The following is a 24,966-nucleotide window of genomic DNA, read 5'->3' as shown; positions in this document are numbered from 1 at the left end:
AGAAACCATTTCATATGCTATTGTAGCCATCTGGGCATGAATCGGGGGATGATAATGAGACTGGAAAGGAAGGGTGGAATTTGAGAGAGAGCACAAATAAAGGCAAGGAATAAGGAGGCATGTCACAGAATTCAACAATATATTTTGAGTGTCTACTTCATGTCAGTGGAAAACTAGTAGCTACTGGAAATTGATTAAGTTTATGCTTGAAAGAAGTCAAAAGGAGAAGACAAGTATAGTGTCAGAAATATTGAATGTGAGATGATGGTGGACCATCTAAATAAGGAGTTAGAAGGATGGCAGATAACAAAAGTTAATGGATTCAAAGTATTGTTTGGGGGGCTGTGACAGAATCTGCTAGTTGTTTTCCAATATTTGTTTTCATCTCCATTCTTAGTAACACATATATATGGAATCTAAAAAAAAAAAAAAGGTCATGAAGAACCTAGGGGCAGGACGGGAATAAAGATGCAGACCTACTAGGGAATGGACTTGAGGACACGGGGAGGGGTAAGGGTAAGCTGGGACAAAGTGAGAGAGTGGCATGGACATATATACACTAACAAATGTAAAACTGATAGCTAGTGGGAAGCAGCCGCATAGCACAGGGAGATCAGCTCGGTGCTTTGTGACCACCTAGAGGGGTGGGATAGGGAGGGTGGGAGGGAGGGAGATGCAAGAGGGAAGAGATATGGTGATATATGTATATGTATGGCTGATTCACTTTGTTATAAAGCAGAAACTAACACACCAATGTAAAGCAATTATACTCCAATAAAGATGTTAAAAAAAAAAAAAAAGACTATATTGCCCAGCCTTCTGCTAGCTCAGTTTGGTCATGTGACTAAGTTCAGGTCCATAGGATGAAAGTGAAAATATTGTATCAACTTTTGTGTCTTTAAGAAGAGGATGCTTTGTTTTCTTCATCTCTTCCTTGACTCTTGCAGGCTGGAATTCCATGACAACTGGATCTTGGACATTTTGGATCAAGAAGAGGAAGCCAAGTACTGAGAACTGTGGAGCAGGAAGACTGAAAAAGTGTGGATTCCTGATGACCTTTTGAACTATTCTACCAACTGAACTGCCAACTCCAGACATTTTACATGAGCAAGAAATGAACTTTTTTCTTCTTTAAGGAATTCTTTTTTTTTTTTTTTGAGTCTCTGTCATTTGCCATCAAACTGAAATTCAAGTGTTTAGGAATCATCTATGGAGAGGAGATGACTGAAGAAGAGGGTCACTCAGGAAGAGTTGGCTGAAGTCCAAGGCTGAGCCTTGTGAACAGTGCTCACAGTTCTAAAAGAGACACTATCAAAAGAAACTGAATAGACCAAGTGGTAGGAGTGGCAAGAGAGGCACCAATAGTGGACAATATCATGAAATCCAGGAGGACAAAAAATCTCAAGAAGGGGGCTGTAACTGATGTCTAATGATTCAGAGTCTTCAAGTAAGATAAACTGAAAATGATCCCTAGATTTGTCCATTAGGAGGTTATTGATGGCCCTTGAGAATGTAGTGCAAGTTAAGATGATTCATATGGAGGCCAGAGTACAGAGGATTGAGGATAGAATATGCGGTAAAGAAGTGGAAAAGCTTGATAGTGAAAGAAATGTTATAAGATAGAATAATAGCTAGAGGGTCAAGCAAAATTAATTTATTTGATTTTGTTTTAAAATAGAAGGTATTGGTGGGGGAAGTGTGGTAGGGAGGGAGAGAAGATAGAGATTTCCCTGATCATGTCTGCTCTAGGTTACATGCTCCTACTCATGGAGTTCGGTGTTTCTCTCTGATAGTACTTGCCACACTGGCTGGTAGTCATGAATCCATGTGTCTGTTTCTGGACACTGTGAATCACTTGAATCCAGGGACCTTGCCTTCAAATCCCAAGCACCTAGCACAGTGCAGGATACACAGGCCACTAATGCTTGTGTGGAACAAAAGATGGAATGGAAATGGTGGGCAGAGAAAGGTATAGGTTTTCAATCAGAGGAGGGTAATGCCTTCATCTGAAGTGGAAGAAAAAAAGGAAAGGATGAGTGAAAGCATACGGGTATTTTGAGGTCTTGTTGGGAGTAGTGATAGAAGAAAGGCTGCTTTGTGAGGTGGAGGCAACATAGGTTTGAGCCAGATGGACCTGTGTTCAAGTTCAATCCCTGACATTTACTGAGGCCCTTATATTACATAACTACAAGATAGCATATAATAATGCCTGCCTCATGGAATTGTTGTGAGGGCACACAGAAGGTGCTTAATACGTAGTGGACATTTTGGAGTAGAGAAGATAAAATAGTAGACAGTCATGGTTGATGGCCTTCATCTCTTCAGTAATGTAGGAGATAAGAAGAGGCAAGAGTGGGACTAGTTAGGAAGTATAAAGGTTAGGGACACACGTTTTGAAACTAGGTATATTTGAACCTACATATGTTATCTTGAGAAAATTATTGAAATTCTCTGATCCTCAGGTTCCTCACGTTTAAAATGTGGATAATTATTCAACGCAATTATAAAGATAGAGCACTTAGCACAATGCCTGGCACATAAAAATGGTAGTTGCTATTATTATTTTGATGAATGTAAAAATTTTGAGGAAATGCTGCTCCAGGGAACACCTCAGGGAGTTAACAAGAGATTGATTAAGCGGATGAAGGTACTGCTGAGCAGGCTTGGAAGCCTAACGAAGAAGAGATGATGCACATTTATAACATTTCCCACTGTTTGTGATTTCCTGACTCCCATAGCCAGACCACAACAGGGGTGGGTAGGAGAAAGGCATTACTTCTAGAGGAGAAGCAAAGGCAAGAAAAGGCTGGAACCCTGGGATGTGGGCTTGGATGGGAAAATATGTTCACTGTGACCCCTAGGTAGCTATGGTGAAGAGGGGACCAGAGGGGCAGGATGACACCAGCTTAGACAGAGAGCACTGTGGACAGGCTATTCACTGGAGCTGGATTTCCCCTCCTGGAAGGGAAGCTGGGCACATTTTCCAGCCTAATATATCTTTCGTGTATTAGGTGATAACTCCTGTTCCCCTGGATGAACCCATGTGAATGGGTGGACTATACAAATGTACATTTCATGATAAAGTAGCTGCCAAAAATCACTGACTCACTGACTGGAAGAAGGCAATAGAGAATATGAGAATAAGAAATGTGTTTGGAAAAAATAAAGAATCAGAAACTTCACCTGGGTTAGAAATATTGATGGGGCAGGAGAACATTAACTGAATAGAGGGAAATTCTTCATAGCTGAGCAAGGGAAACTTACTAAGAAGTGTTGGGTGGAATCCAAAGAGATTTTGAAATATCAAATATTGATGACAACAAAGAGCATGTTTAGGCTTAAACCTCATAGTTCTCCTTAGAGTCTATTAAAAACAAAGACAGGAAAAAAAAAAAGGCCATGAAGAACCTAGTGGCTAGACAGGAATAAAGACACAGACCTACTAGAGAATGGACTTGAGGATATGGGGAGGGGGAGGGGTGAGATGTGACAGGGTGAGAGAGTGTCATGGACATATATACACTACCAAATGTAAAATAGATAGCTAGTGGGAAGCAGCCGCATAGCACAGGGAGATCAGCTTGGTGCTTTGTGACCACCTAGAGGGGTGGGATGGGGAGGGTGGGAGGGAGGGAGATGCAAGAGGGAAGAGATATGGGAACATATGTATATGTATAACTGATTCACTTTGTTATAAAGCAGAAACTAACACACCATTGTAAAGCAATTATACTTCAATAAAGATGTTTAAAAAAAAATAAAAAATAAAAACAAAGACAGTGTACATTTGGGGTTTTGAGGGGCTCCCTAGTCTCCTTTCATATACTTTGCCACCGTCTACTAGATCCTGTCTGATCTGGCCCCTGCCCTCCTGCCTCATCTTCTACCCTTCTCTCCCCTACTCACTCCAACCACACTGACTTCCTCATTCTTCAAACCAACTGCTGTTGCCTTAGAGATTTTGTACTTGCTGTCCTCCTTTTCTACACTCTTTCCAGCACTCCCTTACCGTGAAACTCTGCTCCAATGTCATCTCATCAGAGAGAGCTTTCTTAATCACCATGTTTAAGTAACAGTCTCCTTCCCATCACTCCCTATTGCCTTGCCTTACTTTATTTTTCCTCATAGCAGTTATGACTACTAAAGCATTGTATGTGCGTATTTACTTATTGTCTTCCCCACTTTGCACCCTCATGAGAATATAATTGCCATGCAGTCCTTGTCTGTTTTGGTCACTAGTATTTCCCTAACAATTAGTGGATGATTATTAAATATTTGTTGAAAGAATAAATACTTTTGGGGCTACTGACACAGTTACTCTTTTTCTAGCAATAAAAAGCAAGGTAGAAAACTCAGAGCAAGAGAGAGAGTGAGGGCAAGAGATAACTCTACTGGTCTCTGGGTCTTGGTGTGGAAGGTCCATGGTGTAAACTGATTAATAAGAAGAGGCAGTTGGCTAACTGTAACTTCTTTCCATTCAAATATTCTCATGTTGTTAACAACAGCAAAAAAATTGCATAGGTCCAGAGACTGAGGCTTCATAGCATGGTTAGTGAAAGTGTTCTGAACTAGGGATCAAGAAACATGTTCTAGTCAAGGCTCTGTTGCCAACTAGCTAAATGACCATGACTAAGTCACTTACCTGCTAAACATCAGGATTCTAGTTGGTAAATGAAATAAAATTCCTCTACCACTCTGAGGAATTATGAAGATTAAATGACACTAGGCAGCTCTACCTACCACCAGTCCCTCCCATCAGGAAACTTACACAATCCTCTTAGATAGTCTCATCCACCAGAGAGCGGGCAGCAGAAACAAGAAGAACTACAATCCTGCAGCCTGTGGAACAAAAACAACATTCACAGGAAGATAGACAGGATGAAAAGGCAGAAGGCTATGTACCAGATGAAGGGACAAAATAAAACCCCAGAAAAATAACTAAATGAAGTAGAGATAGGCAACCTTCAAGAAAAAGAATTCAGAATAATGATAGTGAAGATAATCCAGGACCTCGGAAAAAGAATGGAGGCAAAGATCAAGAAGATGCAAGAAATGTTTAACAAAGACCTAGAAAAATTAAAGAACAAACAAACAGAGATGAACAATACAATAACTGAAATGAAAATTACACTAGAAGGAATCAATAGCAGAATAACTGAGGCAGAAGAACGGATAAGTGACCTGGAAGACAGAATGGTGGAATTCACTGCTGCAGAACAGAATAAAGAAAAAAGAATGAAAAGAAATGAAGACAGCCTAAGAGACCTCTGGGACAACATTAAATGCAACAACATTTGCATTATAGGGGTCCCAGAAGGAGAAGAGACAGAGAAAGGACAAGAGAAAATATTTGAAGAGATTATAGTCGAAAACTTCCCTAACATGGGAAAGGAAATAGCCACCCAAGTCCAGGAAGCGTAGTGAGTCCCATACAGGATAAACCCAAGGAGAAACACGCTGAGACACATAGTAATCAAATTGGCAAAAATTAAAGACAAAGAAAAATTATTGAAAACAACAAGGGAAAAATGACAAATAACATACAAGGGAACTCCCATAAGGTTAACAGCTGATTTCTCAGCAGAAACTCTACAAGCCAGAAGGGAGTGGCATGATATACTTAAAGTGATGAAAGGGAAGAACCTACAACCAAGATTACTCTACCCAGCAAGGATCTCATTCACATTCGATGGAGAAGTCAAAAGCTTTACAGACAAGCAAAAGCTAAGAGAATTCAGCACCACCAAACCACATCTACAACAAATGCTAAAGGAAGTTCTCTAAGTGGGAAACACAAGAGAAGAAAAGGACCTAGAAAAACAAATGTAAAAGATTAAGAAAATGGTTATAGGAACATACATATCGATAATTACCTTAAATGTGAATGCATTAAATGCTCCAACCAAAAGACACAGGTTTGCTGAATGGATACAAAAACAAGACCCATATATGTGCTGTCTACAAGAGACACACTTCAGACGTAGGGACACATACAGACTGACAGTGAGGGGATGGAAAAAGATATTCCATGCAAATGGAAATCAAAAGAAAGCTGGAGTAGCAATACTCATATCAGATAAAATAGACTATAAAATAAAGAATGTTACAAGAGACAAGGAAAGACACTACATAATGATCAAGGGATCAATCCAAGAAGAAGATATAACAATTATAAATATATATGCACCCAACATAGGAGCACCTCAATACATAAGGCAACTGCTAACAGCTATAAAAGAGGAAATCGACAGTAACACAATAATAGTGGGGGATTTTAACACCTCACTTGCACCAATGGACAAATCATCCAAAATGAAAATAAATAAGGAAACAGAAGTTTTAAATGACACAATAGACCAGAGAGATTTAATTGATATTTATAGGACATTCCATCCAAAAACAGCAGATTACACTTTCTTCTCAAGTGCGCATGGAACATTCTCCAGGATAGATCACATCTTGGGTCACAAATCAAGCCTCAGTAAATTTAAGAAAATTGAAATCATATCTAGCATCTTTTCTGACCACAAGAGAAATTAGAACTCTTGCACTCCTATACGCTAATGATGAAAATTCTGAAAGAGAAATTACGGAAACACTCCCATTTACCATTGTAACAAAAAGAATAAAATACCTAGGAATAAACCTACCTAGGGACACAAAAGACCTGTGTGCAGAAAACTATAAGACACTGATGAAAGAAATTAAAGATGATACCAACAGATGGAGAGATATACCATGTTCTTGGATTGGAAGAATCAATATTGGGAAAATGACTATACTACCCAAAGCAACCTAAAGATTCAATGCAATCCCTATCAAATTACCAATGGCATTTTTTACAGAACTAGAACAAAAAATCTTAAAATTTGTATGGAGACACAAAAGACCCCGAATAGCCAAAGCAGTCTTGAGGGAAAAAAACGGAGCAGGGGGAATCAGATTCCCTGACTTCAGACTATAGTACAAAGTTACAGTAATCAAGACAATATGGTACTGGCACAGAAACAGAAACATAGATCAATGGAACAAGATAGAAAGCCCAGAGATAAACCCACACACCTATGGTCAACTAATCTATTACAAAGGAGGCAAGGATATACAATGGAGAAAGGACAGTCACTTCAATAAGTGGTGCCGGGAAAACTGGACAGCTACATGTAAAAGAATGAAATTAGAATACTCCCTAACACCATACACAAAAATAAACTCAAAATGGATTAGAGACCTAAATGTAAGACCAGACACTATAAAACTCTTAGAGAAAAACATAGAAAGAACACTCTTTGACATAAATCACAGCAAGATTTTTTGGATCCACCTCCTAGAGTAATGGAAATAAAAACAACAATAAACAAATGGGACCTAATGAAACTTAAAAGCTTTTGCACAGCAAAGGAAACCATAAACAAGAAGAAAAGACAACCCTCAGAATGGGAGAAAATATTTGCAAACGAATCAATGGACAAAGGATTAATCTCCAAAATATATAAACAGCTCATGCAGCTCAATATTAAAGAAACAAACAACCCAATCCAAAAATGGGCAGAAGGGGCTTCCCTGGTGATGCAGTGGTTGAGAATCTGCCTGCCAATGCAGGGGACATGGGTTTGAGACCTGGTCTGGGAAGATCCCACATGCCACGGAGCAACTAGGCCCGTGAGCCACAATTACTCAGCCTGTGCGTCTGGAGCCTGTCCTCCGCAACAAGAGAGGCCGCGATAATGAGAGGCCCGTGCACCGCGATGAAGAGTGGCCCCCACTTGCCACAACTAGGGAAAGCCCTCGCACAGAAACGAAGACCCAACACAGCCACAAATAAATAAATAAATAAAAATTAACAAACAAACAAAACAAAACAAAACAAAAACAAAAATAGGCAGAAGACCTAAATAGTCATTTCTCCAAAGAAGAGATACAGATGGCCAAGAAGCACATGAAAAGCTGCTCAACATCACTAATTATTAGAGAAAGGCAAATCAAAACTACAATGAGGTATCACCTCACTCCTGTTAGAATGGGCATCATCAGAAAATCTACAAACAACAAATGCTGGAGAGGGTGTGGAGAAAAGGGAACTCTCTTGCACTGTTGGTGGGAATGTAGATTGATACAGCCACTATGGAGAACAGTATGGAGTTTCCTTAAAGAACTAAAAATAGAATTACTATATGACCCAGCAATCCCAGTACTGAGCATGTACCCTGAGAAAACCATAATTCAAAAAGACACATGCACCCGAATGTTCATTGCAGCACTATTTACAATAGCCAGGTCATGGAAGCAACCTAAATGCCCATCGACAAATGCATGGATAAAGAAGATGTGGTACATATATACAATGGAATATTACTCAGCCATAAAAGGGAACGAAATTGAGTCATTTGTTGAGACGTGGGTGGATCTAGAGACTGTCATACAGAGTGAAGTAAGTCAGAAAGAGAAAAACAAATATCGTATATTAATGCATGTATATGGAACCTAGAAAAATGGTGCAGATGAACCGGTTCACAGGGCAGAAGTTGAGACACAGATGTAGAGAACAAACGTATGGACACCAAGGCGGGAAAGCCGCGGGGGTGTGGGGATGGTGGTGTGCTGAATTGGGCGATTGGGATTGACATGTATACACTGATGTGTATAAAATTGCTGACTAATAAGAACCTGCTGTATAAAAAAATAAAATACAATTAAAAAAAAATGACACTAGAGTGCTCTCAGGTGTATATATCAACAGAGAAGAATCTAGACACCCCAAAGGGAGTCTTGCCATGAGGAGCACCCTCTTTCTGCCCCCGTGTCAGGCACCATGACTTAGTGATGAAGATCCAGACTGCCTGAGCTTGAATCCTGCTTCTGCCAGGTTCTAGCCATGAGACCTTGGGAAACTTAACCACCTCTCTGTGTCTCAGTTTTATCAGCTTCTAAATGAAGCCAGTAGACTAATAGCAGCACTTACTTCATAGAAGCGTTATGAGAGTTAAAGTTAATATTTGTAAACCTATTGGAAAAGTACCTGGCATATACTAGGCACCATGTGCGTTTGTTATGTAAAACGAAAGTACTATTACAGAGATTAAGATAATACCCCCAGACAACTCTTATGTGTTCCAAAAGAAGAGCTGCAGTATTGGGGAGATGTTAGAGAAGGCCAACATGAAGCTATTCATGGGAGTGGAAATAAGAAAGGGTAGATTTTTGCTTAATAGTGACCCAAACCCCCTCACTTCTTTAGGATTCTTCAAGTCAGTATTTCTTGTCCTTTTTTTGACTCCAGCTAACCTTCCCCTCCTCTTCTCCCATTCACTGTCTCCTTGAATATTGCAGGCCTGGAAGGGTGACCAGACGTAGCACCACCCAATGGCACCCAGAAAAGAGGTGGTTGTAAGCAGTTATTCTGAGTGAAGGGAAGTAGCAAAGAGGAAACAAAGTGTTAGCAGCCAGAAGTTTTGTGTCATTCTGCATGAGGATGGAAAGTCCTTGGTTATGAGGTTTTAAATAAAAGGAACCTACTACCCCCATCAATAGTATGTTATTTTCTGCTGGATTTTTTTTTTTTTTTTTACTTTATATTATCTTTATTGACATTTGGGTTGACTTGAATCCACTTCTGCAAAACACACACACACACACACACACACACACACACACACACACACACACACACACAGATTCTCAAAACAGAGATGGGGTCCTGGCCACCCATTGTTTTATCACTACTCGGCACTATAAGCATATAATCAAAAGTCGAGTATAACAAAGGAAATGCGGGTACATACCTCTACTAACATCAGCCCCCCAATTGATTGTTCACAACTCCTTCTTTTCCAACTTCCACATAGATGAGTTTAGATACCCCCAAACTTACAGATTCATCCTTCTCTTAGGTTCAAGAGAAGAAAGGTTTGATTTAGGAAATACTTGAGTAGCCCAAGTGGCCTAGCACTGACTTTTGGGGTCCTGTTGTGAAGGCACTCTGGCTGCTTTGTGGGTCACCGTATTGATCTCTAGGGCTGCTTTGTGGATTGGGTTGGTGTGGTGGGTCACTACTGGAGTCCCGTGTTGTCACAAGGATGCAGCTTCGAGCCTCTACTTGGAGACTGGATTGTTAAGCTAATGTCCTGACACCTAGTTTTCCCCATACTTAATATATTTTTTCTTGTCTATAACTGGGTTTTTGCTTTTTTTTTTTTTTTTGAACAATAGCCAATATTTATTGAGCACTTACTATGTGCCAGACATTTGTGCTAAGCTCTGTATCATTGAATCTTTACAATGATTTGCTTTATTTATTTTTTCAATATTTTTATCGATTATACTCCATTTAAAATTATTAGAAAATAATGGCTATATTTCCCTGTGCTATACAATACACCCTTTTGCTTGTCTGTTGTATACATAGTAGTTTTTTTTTTGTTTTTTTTGTTTTTTTTTTTAAATTATTTATTTATTCTTTGTTTCTGTGCGAGGGCTTTCTCTAGTTGTGGCAAGCGGGGGCCACTCTTCATCATGGTGCGCGGGCCTCTCACTATCGCGGCCTCTCTTGTTGCGGAGCACAGACTCCAGACGCGCAGGCTCAGCAGTTGTGGCTCACGGGCCTAGTTGCTCCGCGGCATGTGGGATCTTCCCAGACCAGGGCTCGAACCCGTGTCCCCTGCATTGGCAGGCAGACTCTCAACCACTGCGCCACCAGGGAAGCCCCTACATAGTAGTTTTTATTTTTAAAAACTTTATTGGAGTATAATTGCTTTACAATGGTGTGTTAGTTTGGGCTTTTGCTTTTAAGCCCTTTCTGAGTGTCTATGGTAGTAGTCTGCTCAAATCGCTTTCTAGAACAGAGGCTTTGTCTTTATCTTGAAGGCCCCTCTTTATTAGGACTTGGGACTAGTGGCAAGTTGACTCTTGCCAAGACCCTTCTCCAGGCATGAAGTCCTGTCTCTAACCCCCAGCATGATGTTTGGGGCCTACTTATCCAGGAACAGATATCCAGAGGGGCCCATTCACTTCTCTTGTACTTTTAAGTATCACCTGCTGGAACACACCATGACTGTGCTCTACGTTCAATAAGGCATCAAGACCTTGTTGATACTGGACCCTTGTTTGTTGTGAAAAAGCAAATTCAAGTCAACACATAACCATGTTCATGTGAATGATACCTGAACCATGTCTGGATATGGTCATTTCCTTGGATATTCTGCCTTGCTGGCCTGCCTAAACCTCTGTTATTGGCAAAGGCCTGGCCTCTAACCCCCATCCTCCTCTGTAGGTAGGTATAGAGATAGGCCCAGCCTCTGCTGAATAATCCTTTCTTGTTGGGAATAAATCACAATTCATGATAAATCCCAAAGTGGGATAACCATCAATCTCAGGGACAATTCTACTTCAGCATCAAAGTGGGTGAAGGCAGCACTGCTCAGTGGTTAAGCCTAAAGACACTGGAGTTCAAATCATACATCCCCCACTTTTTGGTTAAATGACTTCTGATTTTCTGTGTCAATGTCTTCATCTGTAAATTGGGATATTAATAGTATCCATCTCATAAGGTGTTGTGAGGATTAGACAAAATAACAAACGTACGCTACTTAGAGTAATGCCAGACATGTAATGATTGCTTCATAAATGGTTAATTATTACTATTATTGACAGGAGAGAGGAGAAGGGAGCAAGTGGAGGGGCTGAAGAAAGAGAAGTGAGAAAGGTGTGGAGAAAAGGAAGAATTAAAGGAGTATGAGAAAGAACTCATAGAGGGGCATGAAGCAAAAGTGGTAGATTCTTGTTTTCTACCCCAAAGGGTAGGTGGCTAGTAGAATACTTGGAGGGACAGTCAGAGTCACAGTGTTCACAGGTCACGATGAGGAAGCTGAGATTACAGAGCATAAGACTGTGAGTCTTGGTTCTTAGAGAAAACTTTTCCAACATGGAATGGTCATGAGCTTTGCACATTCAGACTCCTCTTATTTCAGTGATTTCAAGGGAAAATGGGATTTCCAACCCCCTTTTCCCACTGCATTTCAGCTGCTTCCACTGCTCTGAATTCCAGGGAAGTAAGTAAAGTCAGTGTTGATGTCTAAGCCCAGTGCTAAATATAAGGGACCAACTTTGTCAGGAATAGCAGCAGGAGGGATTTCAGGTATATTTTTGACTCAGGAAATGTTGGTGGAATAAACTTTAAAAGGTAAAGAGATCCATTCAGCAAAGGCAAATTGTACCTGAAAGTACTTTTAGTTTTACTGCTATAAAAACAAGTCCCCATCTCTCATTTATGGATCCCTGACAGAATGAATATTTCATCCCTGGTTTTCTCTCATGGAACCCCAAAAGCCCACACCTAAGCTCAAATTCCCACCATCTTTTCATTTGCCCATGTTCCTTGGATCATCCTAAACAGAGGAGTCTCACCCAGGATCTCAGTGGAAGAAAGCCCTGGCTCCTCCTCAAACCATGTGAAAAGCAAGTGTGAAAAACAACAGCATTAGCTAATATTTGTTAAGCACCTACTACATTCAGATACTGTGCCAAGTGTTGTACATGGATTATCATTTTGGTTCTCAAAACAATCCTATTGTACTAATAGTTCTCCCATTTTGAAGTCTAAATAACATTTTTGGGGCCCAGGATGGGCTGCTCCCAAATATGCCACAATGGCATATTGATTATTATTATTGCTTTTTGGCTGTGCCACTTGCAGGGATCTCAGTTCCCCTACCAGGGACTGAACCTGGGCCATGGCAGTGAAAGCCCGTAATTCTAACCATTAGGCCACCAGGGAACTCCCTATGTTGATTATTTTGAATTGAAGTTCCTTAAGAAGCAGCCAATGCAAGAGGGAAACTCTGACTCTTCTCTATCCCCCTGAAAGCAGAAAATAAATATCCCACGTGGAAGGTGCACTCCCTATATCTGGAGGTACAAGGACATCCTTATCGCCAGAGACAGGGAATTTGGGGCAAGAAGCTTGTATAAACAAACCTTGTTACTTTAATTTACGACTCCAAGCCCAAACTCTATTTACATTCTTCACTGATTGAGCACCCAAAGCCTAAGTTTCTTTGTCCTGTTGATTCTTCACAAGTTTATTTTTTCTTTGTCTAAAAAGTATAAAAGCTGTTTGTGTTGGCCACTTGTTAGGTCTAATTTCTAAGAGACTTCTGTGTGCACAAATTAAAATTTGTCTCTTTTCTCCTATAATCTGTCTTGTGTCAATTTTATTATTAGTCCAGCCACAAGCACTCAAGAGGGGGAAGAGGGGAAATATTCCCCTTCCCGACAACAGGTGGAGTTTATATAACTTTCCCAAAGTCCTAAAGCTAATGGATGAATGATTCACTGCTAGCTGATTTGACAACTTCGATTTCAGTTTCAGTAGATGAGGCAAGTGTATCTTAGAGCTGCCTTTCATCATAGCATGTATTGCCCTTTGAAGAGTATCAAGGACGCAGAAACTGAATGAGTGAAGAGGTCAGAAAAGTGTGGAGCAGAAAGAACTATAGCCCTGGGGTTAACAGAACAAACGTCCATTTCCAGCTCTACCAATTTCAGGTTGTGAAATTTCAGGTGAATTGTTTGACTTGAATCTTAGATTACACTTTTTTTGCATAATGGAATTAATAATATCTATCTTGCTTATTTAAATGATTTTAGTAGGTATCACATAAGAATGTGGGCATAAAAATTGTAAAATGCTTTCCAAGTTAAGTGGTATCAAGTACCACCCTGTCCAGCCCTTCTTTGGAAGATTGGGGACATCCCTAGATTTACACTTAGGTTCTATCCAACTTTTTTCCCCATCTACTTGCATTTTTTACTTGTATGTCAGGATGACTAACATAGGCTCTAAAAACTTGGCCTGCCCAATGGATACCATCTCTATGAAGCTCACATTAAATGAGCCACAGCTTTAAATGGTTAAAGAACCAGAGAGACCAAGGTGCATGGATACTACCTTTGAAGAAATCCTAACCCACTAGATTCTCTGTGTTCTAACCCATGCCAGGAATTTGCTAGTGCATTTCCAAAGCTGGTAAGAGACACTATAAGTAGATTTAGAAATGCCAAATATAGTCAGTTTTTACGTAAATAAGGCAATTGTTAGGATTCAATGAGATAATATATGCAATGACAAAACACTCCTAGAACTATGTTGTTACATAGTTTTCTTTGTACTAACAACAACCAATATTCATTTGACCTTTATACTTTACTGTTAAGCCATAAGTAAGAAAAACAGAATTTTCAGTTCAACGTCTCTGTTTCTTTTTTGAGAACTAACTTATTTGTAAAACAGGGATAATAATCTCTTCTCCATTTATTTTAGGGTTTTTGGAGGACAGAAGCAGAGTAATAGCTCTGAATTTGCTTTGAAAATAAAGGGGGCTTATAGAGATGAAGTTTTTACAATGATAATTATAGTCATGCATCTCTCTAATCTGCTGGAGCAATGAAATAATTGAGAAGGGTCTATCTCTGTTAAAATCTATATAACACATTCTAACACCAAAAACAAATTGCTTTTAAGTTTTTGAAGGTTTTGGATTATCTATTCCTCTGTTGGTTTTCTGGGCAGGTATACCATGTGCTGACTCTTCTGAGTAGAAGGGTTTGTCTCAGATCTTTAGAGACTGAATACAAATAAAATTCAGAAATATAAACTCTAAAGCTGAAAAACAGTTAGGTTTGGATCTTAGGTCTCTCCCCAGTCAGTTGGATCCTTTTTGAGACCCAGTGTGTTTCTGTTAAAGCAGATCAAAAGGGCATTTCAATGTCTTCCTTAAGGGAAATTTCTAAAACAACAGAAAATTAGGAGGGGATCAGCAAGGGTCAGAACTCACAGGTTTGTAGGCAAAGGAGCAAAATCCATGGGTGGTGAAGAGCCATCTTCTTCCAGAGTATAAACTTCTGTGCAAAAGTATGGCTCTCTTCCTGCAGAGAATCAGTCTCACTTCTGTTTTCATGCCCCTTTTTATAGAACACATTGAAGAAAGGAAGTGAGTTAGCTGATGAAGGACATGCTAGTTTTTTTTTTTTTTTGTCTATTGTATAATTAATTATTTCTTCAACAAATATTTATTGAATGCCTACTATGTGCCAGACACTCTTCTGGGCACTGGCAATATAAAGAGCAACAAAACAATTGATCACCCTCCTCTCATGGAGCTCATATCCTTGTTGGGGAGATCAATATGAACAGGCAATATAGTGCGATGAGTGTTGCCGAAGGGAAAATAACGGGAACTGAGAGGGCAGCGGGGACTTCTAACCCAGACTAGGACAGTGTAGGGAAGGTTTCCTGAAGGAACCGACAACCAAGCTGAGTCAGGTCTGAAGAGTAAGTTAACATTATTAGGAGAAAGGTGGTAGGGATTATGAATAGGAAGAATGTGTTAACACTATAGGAGCTTAATAAGTGGTAGCAGTTAATATTATATAATTATAGTTGCATGTAATAATAATTATGTATAATTCTATTATATAATTGTATAATTGTATATAACTGTAAAATTATTTATACTGTATAATAATTATATTATATGTAATAGTAATATAATGTATATTATCAGATAATATATAGTTATATATAAATATATAAATTATATTATACATTGTAATGTATATATGTATATACATAAATAATGTATATAATGTATAATTTGTATAATTATGTTATGATTGAGCTAGATGTAACACAGGACTGTTCTCTAGTATACTTCTAGGATACTTCTCTAGTTATGCTCCTAGCCAATCCCTGTTAGAAGTATAACAAGGGCCTTGTCTGTGTGGGGTGTGTTGGAGAGTGGTAATGTGAGTAAATATTTGGGACCAGATGCCAAGCAGTTTGAACTTGGACCCAGATGTTTTGGGGAGTGCTAGGAAAACTGGGGAGATAGGTCCTGAGACCTGGGGAAGTAAGATTTTATGCAGCCTTTCCCTCAGCCAGCTAGCTCATTTCCAGGGGTCCTGAGCAACTGGAGTCATTCATAGAAAAATCCTGCTCATAATTCTCCATATATACTTATTCAATATTGAATAGTTGAGTGCCTTTATGTAGATATAGTGAACTGGGAAGCTGAGACCAAAGAAGAATTAAAATAAAAATAAAATTTCCTAATTTTATTATTTCCTTTCACAAGATAAAACCATATTACTGTCACAGTTTTAGCAAGCATATCTTCCTGAAATATATAATTAATACATTTGCAAAAACACATCTATCTTGTATTAGTTGTACAGAGAAGGAAGAAAGACTATGAAGTTGCCAAGAGCTGCTGGAAACCTGACTTTGTATCCTCTTTTTCCCTTCTTCATTCTCTGAAAAAATGTTTCTTCTTCTCTTGCATTTAAAACTCTTGTTTGGTCTCATGTGTATGTCTTTAGAACTCCTTTATTGGATGAGATAGGGCACATTCAGGGTGGTATGGCCATAGACAAGAACTCCTATATTGGTATCTTATTCAAGGACTTATATTCTCTTAAGCTTGAACCAGTGTCTTATCTCTGTCTTTCAGCCTTAACCTGCCACACAATAGTGTATTTTTTTTTTATCAAGAAGATACTAGCTTTTGAGACTTCTTCTCTTGATGTGCCCTTTGTAGATGAGCAAAGAGGCAAATAGCTTGAGATCTGGGGCAGGAGGCCGGTCTGGGGTACAGACCAATAGAAGAGAGAGTCTGCCACAGACAGAAACTTTGAGAAGACAGGCAAATTAGATAAAACTTAGGTGACTCTGTGGGCTGGCAGGACAAGCTGGAATCTGGAAAAGCCTCCAGTGCAAAAACAAATTCTTTTTGTCCAACATTTCCCATGCCCTCCAGAATTTTGCTGAGAAAGTGGCACTGAGAAGGACCTGGAAAACAGAGGCAGATTGTATGACACATGTAGTTGGAGTTTTAATATAAAAGTGAACCAAAAATAATGAAACTACAGCCCAACCCCTTCCCACTTCAAATATTAATAAGATCTGAAAGGCAGTGGTGGTGAAGGAGGTTGGGGGTTAGGCTAATTGTAAGTGAACTCAATCTAATTAAAGCTATGACACTATCCCAGCTCAATTTAATTCTAAGGAGAATATTAATGATCACCTTCTCACTCAAAATGCCAGGCAGAGGGAAGGGATTGCATTCCTAGGGAAATAAATAAAGTAAAACCAAAAAAAAAGCATTATACTTAACAATATATTATTCTTTTATACAACTATTTGAATACAATAAAAATTATGAGAATTGTTCAGAAGCAAGAAAATGTGATTCATAATCAGAAGAAAGCTAAATCAATAGAAATAAACCACAGATGAGCAGGTTTGAGAAATAGCAGGTAAAGACTTTAAAACAACTGCTGTAAATATTTTGAAGAATTTACAGGAAAATGTGTTGAAACTTTGAAAAGATGGCCTGTTTCCGGAGAGAAATCAAAATCCCAACGAAGAACCAACTGGAAATTCTAAAGTGTAAAATTATGATATATGAAACAAAATTTAATTAGATGGACTTAATATCAGAATAAGCACTGCAGAAGAAAGGGTCAGTGAACGTCAAGACAATAAAAACTATTCAAACTGAAGTAGAGAGGGGATCAAAAATATGAAATATTTACAGATAAATTTGATGAAAGCTTAAGGATAAATCTGACAAAAGACACTGGAAACTAGCAATAAGTGGGAAGGAATGCCTATTGATGTGTTGGAAGATTCAATATTGTTAAGATGTTAGTTCTCCCCAGATTGATCTATAGATCCAACAAAATCCCACTCAAAATCCCAGTAGGTTTTTTTGTTTTTGAACATTGTAAGACACTTGTTTTATTTAGTATATAAATTTCTCTAAATACATATAATAAAATGTTGTAATTATATTAAACAAGTAATAATTACAAACATGTAGACCCTACTATAGCCGAGTTCTTCATAATCACTGTGATGATTACTATACTGTCCTGAGAAAACCTGTGGAAAAAACTAAAATTGAAAAATCCTTTGGTGAGCATAGTCATCCCTCCCTCCATCAAAACCAAAAGTTTACCAAGCTATAGCAAATATGAAAGAGATGGTTAGTAATTCACAACAGTCTTCAAGAGCATTAATTATCAATTCTTTACCTGATTTAGATACAACCACTTGTTCTCTAATCTCATCTTTACCAAATGTATCAAGCAATATTAGATGTTGGAGACGACAGAAGAATCAAACTTTCCCTACTCCTGCCAAATTACAAGATTCCTGATGAGTATAAGTTTCTTGAAAATAGTGGAAATTTTTTCTACTTGATAGTGGATAATGTGATGTAGAATTTTGCATTTGGCACAGAATCTGGCTTAGATGATTTGGTGAAATATGAGGACTGGGCATGTGATGGAACATTTAAATGTAGTCCAGATGTGTCCTACCAGCTGTATAGGTTATATGCATTGATAAGAGATAACAGCATTCCTTATCTGTTCATTTTACTTCTAGGGAAATCTGAAGAGATTTACAGCAGACTTTCTTATATTATAAACAACTTAAACATCCAACATTAGATCCTGAATCCTTAATGACTGACCTTGAGAAAAGAAGTATCATCCTTCTCTTTAAGATATACCTGAATACAGCTACAATTATGAATCTACACATATTTAAAATGTTTTCAAATATTTTTGTATTTTTATTTTCCACAATAAAATATTTTTAGTTGAAGTGTAGTTGATTTACAATGTTGTGTTAATTTCTGCTGTACAGAAAAATTTTATATATATATATATATGATTTTATATAAATATATATATATATAATTCATTTTTGTATTCTTTTCCATGTGGTTTATCTCAGGATATTGAATATAGCTCCCTGTGCTATACAGCAGGACCTTTTTTTTTTTAATCCATTCTACATATAATAGTTTGCATTTGCTAACCCTGAACTCCCTGTTCAGCCCTCTCCCACTCCCCCTCCCCTTTGGCAACCACAAGTCTGTTCTCTATGTCTGTGAGTCTGTTTCTGTTTCATAGACAGGTTCATTTGTTTCACAATAAAATCTTTTAAATGTTTTGTTATTAATTTTTCATGTTTCATTATGTCCTTTTTATGTCCGTCTTTTATTTGATTTTTTTTTTAAACTCATTTGCGGTTTTTTGTTTGTTTGTTTGTTTTAAATTTATTTATTTATTTATTTATTTTTGGCTGTGTTGGGTCTTCATTTCTGTGCAAGGGCTTTCTCCAGTTGCGGCAAGCGGGGGCCACTCTTCATTGCGGTGCACAGGCCTCTCACTATTGTGGCCTCTCTTGTTGCGGATCACAGGCTCCAGAAGCGCAGGCTCAGTAGTTGTGGCTCACGGGACCAATTGCTCCATGGCGTGTGGGATCTTCCCAGACCAGGGCTCGAACCCGTGTTTCCTGCATTAGCAGACAGATTCTCAACCACTGCACCACCAGGGAAGCCCTGATTTGTTTCTGTTATTTTCTTTTATGGCAAAATTGCCTTATGGCTAACTAGTTGGGCAACGAAACTGCTGTGATGAAACTGCTTGCAGCAAAGGTTCTTACTGTGAAAATACAAGATATGGTTGAGCACATTTTCATGTACATGTTTGCCTTTTGTATGCCATTTTTGGATAAATGTCTAGTTAGTACCTCTGCCTATTTTTAAATTGGATTGTTTGGGGTTTTTTGCTATTGACTCATATAAGTTCTTTACATGTTTTCGATACTAATACCTTATAATATATGTGTTTTGCAAATATTTTCTCGAATTCCTTAGGCTATCTTTGCATTTTGTTGATGATTTCCTTCACTGTGCAGAAGCTTTTTAGTTTGATGAGTCCAACTTTTTAATTTTTTTTCTTTTGTTACCTTTGCTCTTGGTGTCAAATCCAAGAAATCATTGCCAAGACTGCTGTCAAGGAGCTTACTGCCTATGCTTCTTTCCAGTAGTTTTATGGTTTCAGGTTTTACATTTTAATCCATTTTGAGTTGATTTTTGTGTATGGTGTAAAATAGGGGTACAGTTTCATTTTTGTGCATGTGAATATCGAGTTTTCCCAATACAATTTATTGAAGAGACTATCCTTCCTTCATTGCACATTCTTGGCTCCTTTGTTACAAAGTAATTGGCCATAAAGTTTATTTCTAAGCTCTTTATTCTGTTCTATTAATCTATGTGTCTGTTTTTATGCCAATATCAGACTGTTTTGATTACTATAGCTTTGCAATATAGTTTGAAAACAGGACTTGTAATGCTTCAGATTTGCTTTTCTTTCTCAGAATTGCTTTGGCTATTCTGGGTGTTTTTTGGTTTCATATAAATTTTATATTGCTTTTTCTATTTCTGTGAAAATGCCATTGGAATTTTCATAGGGATTGCATTGAATCTATTGTTTGCTTTGGATGGTATGGGCATTTTAACTATTCATTCTCCTAATTCATGGACATGGAATACATTTTCATTAATTTGTGTCTTCTTCACTTTCTTTCATCAATGTCTTATAGTTTTTGTGTATAGACATTTCACCTCCTTCATTAAATTTATTCCTAGATATTTTATTCTTTTTGATTCAATTGTAAATGAGATTGTTTTCTTAATTTCTCTTTCTGATAGTTTATTAGTGTATATAAGTGCAAATGATTTTTGTTTATTAGTTTTGTACCCTGCATCTTTACTGAATTTGCTTATTACTTCTAAGAGTTTTTTGGTGAAGCCTTTAGGGTTTTCTACATATATTATGTCATCTGCAAACAGAGAGAACTTTACTTTTTCCTTTTCAATTGGAATGCCTTTATTTCTTTTTCTTGTCTAAATACTCTGGCTAGTATTAAGTTTTCTAGTACTATGTTGAATAAAAGTGGTGAGAGTGGACATTCTTGTCTTGTTCCTGATTTTAGAGGAACTTATGTTTTTACTGTTGAGTATGACACTAGCTGTGGGCTTGTCATATATGGCCTCTATAATGTTAAGGTACATTCCCTCTATACCCATTTTTTAGAGAATTTTTATCATGAATTAATGATAATTTTTCCAAATATTTTTTCATCTACTGAAATGATCATATTATTTTTACTTTTCACTCTATTAATGTGATGTATCACACTGACTGATTTGCAGATGTTAAGCCATCCTTGAATTCCAGGGATAAATCCCACCTGGTCATGGTGTATGATCTTTTTAATGTATTGTTGAATTCGTTTTCTAAAATTTTGTTGAGGAATTTTGCATCTATGTTCATCAGAGATATTGGTCTGTAATTTTCTTTTCTTGTAGTGTCCTTGTCTGGTTTTGGTATCAGGGTAATACTGACTTTGTAAAATGAGTTTGGAAGTATTCTCTCTTCTTCTATTTTTTGGAAGAGATTGAGGATTGATATTAATTCTTCTTTTAATGCTTGGAAGAGTTCACCAGTGAAGTCATCTGGTCCTGGGGGTTTATGTGTTGGGAGATTGTTGATTACTAATTCAATCTCCTTATTCACTATTTGTCTGTTCAGACTTTCTATTTCTTCATGATGAAGAAAGAATGTGTATGTATGTATGTACATTGTATGTTGTATGTTTCTAGGAATTTATTCATTTCTTCTAAGTTGTCTAATTTGTAGTCGTATAGTTATTCATAACCAGCAGGATTTTTAACAGAAATTTACAAGCTGATTCTAAAATGGAAATGCAAAAAACCTAAATAGGCAAAACAACTATGAAAAAGAAAATCAAAATTGGAGAGCTACCAATAATAATTATGAATTTAGAGTTGAATAGTGTAGTATTGGTTTAAAGATAGACAAACAGATCAATGGAATAGAATAGAGAGTCCAGAAACAGACTCACACATATATGGACAAATGGATTTTGATGAAAGCACAGAAGAAATGAAGTGCATAAAGGACAGTCTTTCCCACAAATGATTTTAGAATAATTGAATATCCATATGAAAAAGAAGATAAAGAAAGGAAGGAAGAAAAAGAAATAGAAAGAAAGAAAAGAAAAGAGGGACTTCCCTGGTGGCGCAGTGGTTAAGAATCTGCCTGCCAGTGCAGGGGAAATGGGTTCAATCCCTGGTCCAGGGGGATTTCACATGCTATGGAGCAACTAAGCCTGTGCACCACAACTACCGAGACTGCACTCTAGAGCTCACAAACCACAACTATTGAGCCCGTGTGCCACAACTTCTGAGCCCATGCACCACAACTACTGAAGCCTGCATGCTCTAGGGCCCATGTGCTGCAACTACTGAAGCCCGTGCACCTAGAGCCCATGCTCTGATGCAAGAGAAGCTACCGTAGTGAGAAGCCTGTGCACTGCAATGAAGAGTAGCTCCCACTCGCAACAATTAGAGAAAGCCTGCGTGCAGCAATGAAGATCCAACACAGCCAAAAATAAAAAAAAAGAGAGAGAGAGAAAGGAAAGGAAAAAATAGAAAAATAACTTTGATTCATACATTGTACCATATTTTTAAAATCCATTCAAAATAGACCATGACCTAAAGGTAAAACTTAAAATTATAAAACTTCTAGAAGAAAACATAAGAGAAAATATTTGTCAAATATTTGTAATTTTGTGGCAGATGAAGATTTCTTAGACACACCACCAAAATCACGATCCACAGAAGAATAAATTGACAAATCCAACCTCACCAAAATTAAGAACTTCTGCTTTTCAAAAGACACTGTTAAGAGAATGAAAAGAAAAGCCACAAACAGAGAGAAATTTTTTGCAAACTATGTATCTCTCAAAGGACTTATATCCAGAAAATACAGTGATCTCAAAACTAAATAATAGGAAAAACCAAACAACCCAATAAAATAAATGGACAAAAGTTTAAATAGACACTTCATTGAAGAAGGTATAAGGCTGGCAACTAAGCAAATGAAAAGATGATCAACTTCATTAATTAGGGAAATTGAATTAAAACTACAATGAGATACATTTAAACATCCTTTAAAATTAAAAAGACTCACTGTGATGTTTAACTTTATGTGTCAACTTGACTGCACCATGGGATGCCCAGATATCTGGTTACACATTATTTCTGAGTGTATTGTGAGGGTGTTTCTGGAAGATATTAACATTTGAATTGGTGGACTGAGTAACGTAGATTGCTCTCCCCATTGTTAGTGGGCATGACCCAATCTGTTGAGGGTCTGAATAGAACAAAAAGGTAGAGGAAGGTTGAACTGGCTCTCTCTGCTTGACTGCTTGAGCTAAGACATTCGTCTTTTGCCCTCGGACTGGGATTTACACCATCAGTGTTCTTGGTTCTCAGGTCTTCAGGCTCAGACTGGAATTTACACCACCAGCTTTCCTGGTTCTCCAGCTTGCAGACAGCAGACTGTGGGACTTTACAGCTTCCATAATCATATGAATCAATTCATTATAATAAGTCTCATTCTAGTTATATATGTATATATTCTATTGATTCTGTTTCAGGAAACCTGCTGAGCTCCCAGGTGAGGTCCCCTGCCCTCTGAGACCAGGGGTGGGGTCACACCAGGGTCTCTTCTGTTCCTTGAGCCTAAGCCCCACCCCCCACAGCCCCCAGGGTCTTTTCCAGCCCTGTGGGTCCTGAGCATTGGCCCCGCCCCACACAGCCAAGGCCTTTCCATCCCTCCCCCCTTTTTTTTTCTTTCTTTCCCTCCTCCTCTTTTTAACTATTTTGGTACTGATGTACCATCCAGTTGTCAATTCATCTATATTTTTATTTTTATATTCTTCCTAACATGTCTGTTAGTTTCCTAGTCTAATTTTATTTTTTACTTTGTTTTTTTTTTTTTTTTTTTTTGCCACCTCAGGAAGCTTGCAGGATCTTGGTTCACGAGCCCAGGGTCCAGCCAAAGCTCCTGCGGTGGGAGCTCTGAGTCCGAACCACTAGGCTAATAGAGAACCTCAGACTCCAGGGAATATTCATTGGAGTGAGGTCTCACGGAGTTCCTCATCTCAGCACGAAGACCCAGCTCTACCCAATAGCTTACAAACCCCAGTTTTGGAAGCCTCAGGCCAAACAACCAGTAAGACAGGAAAACAATCCCACTCATTAAAAAAAAAAAAAGAGAGACAGCAAAAAATATATCACAGATGAAGAAGCAAGGTAAAAACCTACAAGACCAAATAAATGAAGAGGAAATAAGCAATCTACCTGAAAAAGAATTCAGAGTAATGATAGTAAAGATGATCCAGAATCTCGGAAATAGAATGGAGGCATGGATTGAGAAAATACAAGAAATGTTTAACAAAGATCTAGAAGAACGAAAGAACAAACAAACAGAGATGAACAACACAACAACTGAAATGAAAAATACACTATAAGGAATCAATAACAGAATAACTGACACAGAAAAACAAATAAGTGAGCTGAAAGACAAAATGGTGGAAATAACTGCCAAGGGACAGAATAAAGAAAAAAGAATGAAAAGAATTGAAGACAATGTCAGAGACCTCTGGGACAACACTAAACACACCAACATTCTAATAGTAGGGGTCCCAGAAGAAGAAGAGAAAAAGAAAGGGTCTAAGAAAATATTTGCAGAGATTATAGTTGAAAACTTCCCTAACTTGGGAAAGGAAATAGTTAATCAAGCCCAGGAAGCACAGAGAGTCCCACACAGGATAAACCCTAGGAAAAACACACCAAGACACATATTAATCAAATAGCAAAAGTTAAATTCAAAGAAAAAATATTAAAAGCAGCAAGGGAAAAACAAAAAATAACTGCAAAGGAATCCCCATAAGGTTATCAGCTGATTTTTCAGCAGAAACTCTGCAAGCAAGAAGGGAGTGGCAGGATATATTTAAAGTGATGAAAGAGAAAAAACTTACAACCAAGATGACTCTACCCAGCAAGGATCTCATTCAGATTCGATGGAGAAGTCAAAAGCTTTTCAGACAAACAAAAGTTAAGAGAATTCAGCACCACCAAACCAGCTTTAAAACAAATGCTAAAGAAACTTCTCTAAGTGGGAAACACAAGAAAAGAAAAAGACCCACAAAAACAAACCCAAAACAATTAAGAAAATGATAAT

At 38.0% G+C, this 24,966-nt stretch overlaps 1 protein-coding gene and 1 long non-coding RNA gene across 3 annotated transcripts in view; one reads left to right on the top strand and one right to left on the bottom strand.

The window, feature by feature from the left end:
* CD84 (CD84 molecule) overlaps positions 1-23,366 on the bottom strand; it is a 62,720-nt gene extending 39,354 nt beyond the window's left edge. For both annotated transcript variants that reach the window (XM_082477298.1, XM_082477299.1), the window contains exon 1: positions 14,829-23,366. In XM_082477298.1, coding sequence (XP_082333424.1) covers positions 14,829-14,874 — 46 coding nt within the window. In that variant the 5' untranslated portion in view covers positions 14,875-23,366. The remainder of the gene's footprint in view (positions 1-14,828) is intronic.
* LOC309639868 overlaps positions 1-24,966 on the top strand; it is a 423,467-nt gene that overhangs the window by 103,535 nt on the left and 294,966 nt on the right. The window lies entirely within an intron of this gene.

The sequence above is a fragment of the Balaenoptera physalus genome, assembly GCF_965194825.1.
Source record: "Balaenoptera physalus genome assembly, chromosome: 1".
Taxonomy (NCBI): domain Eukaryota; kingdom Metazoa; phylum Chordata; class Mammalia; order Artiodactyla; family Balaenopteridae; genus Balaenoptera; species Balaenoptera physalus.
This window is presented reverse-complemented; position numbering and strand designations above follow the sequence as displayed.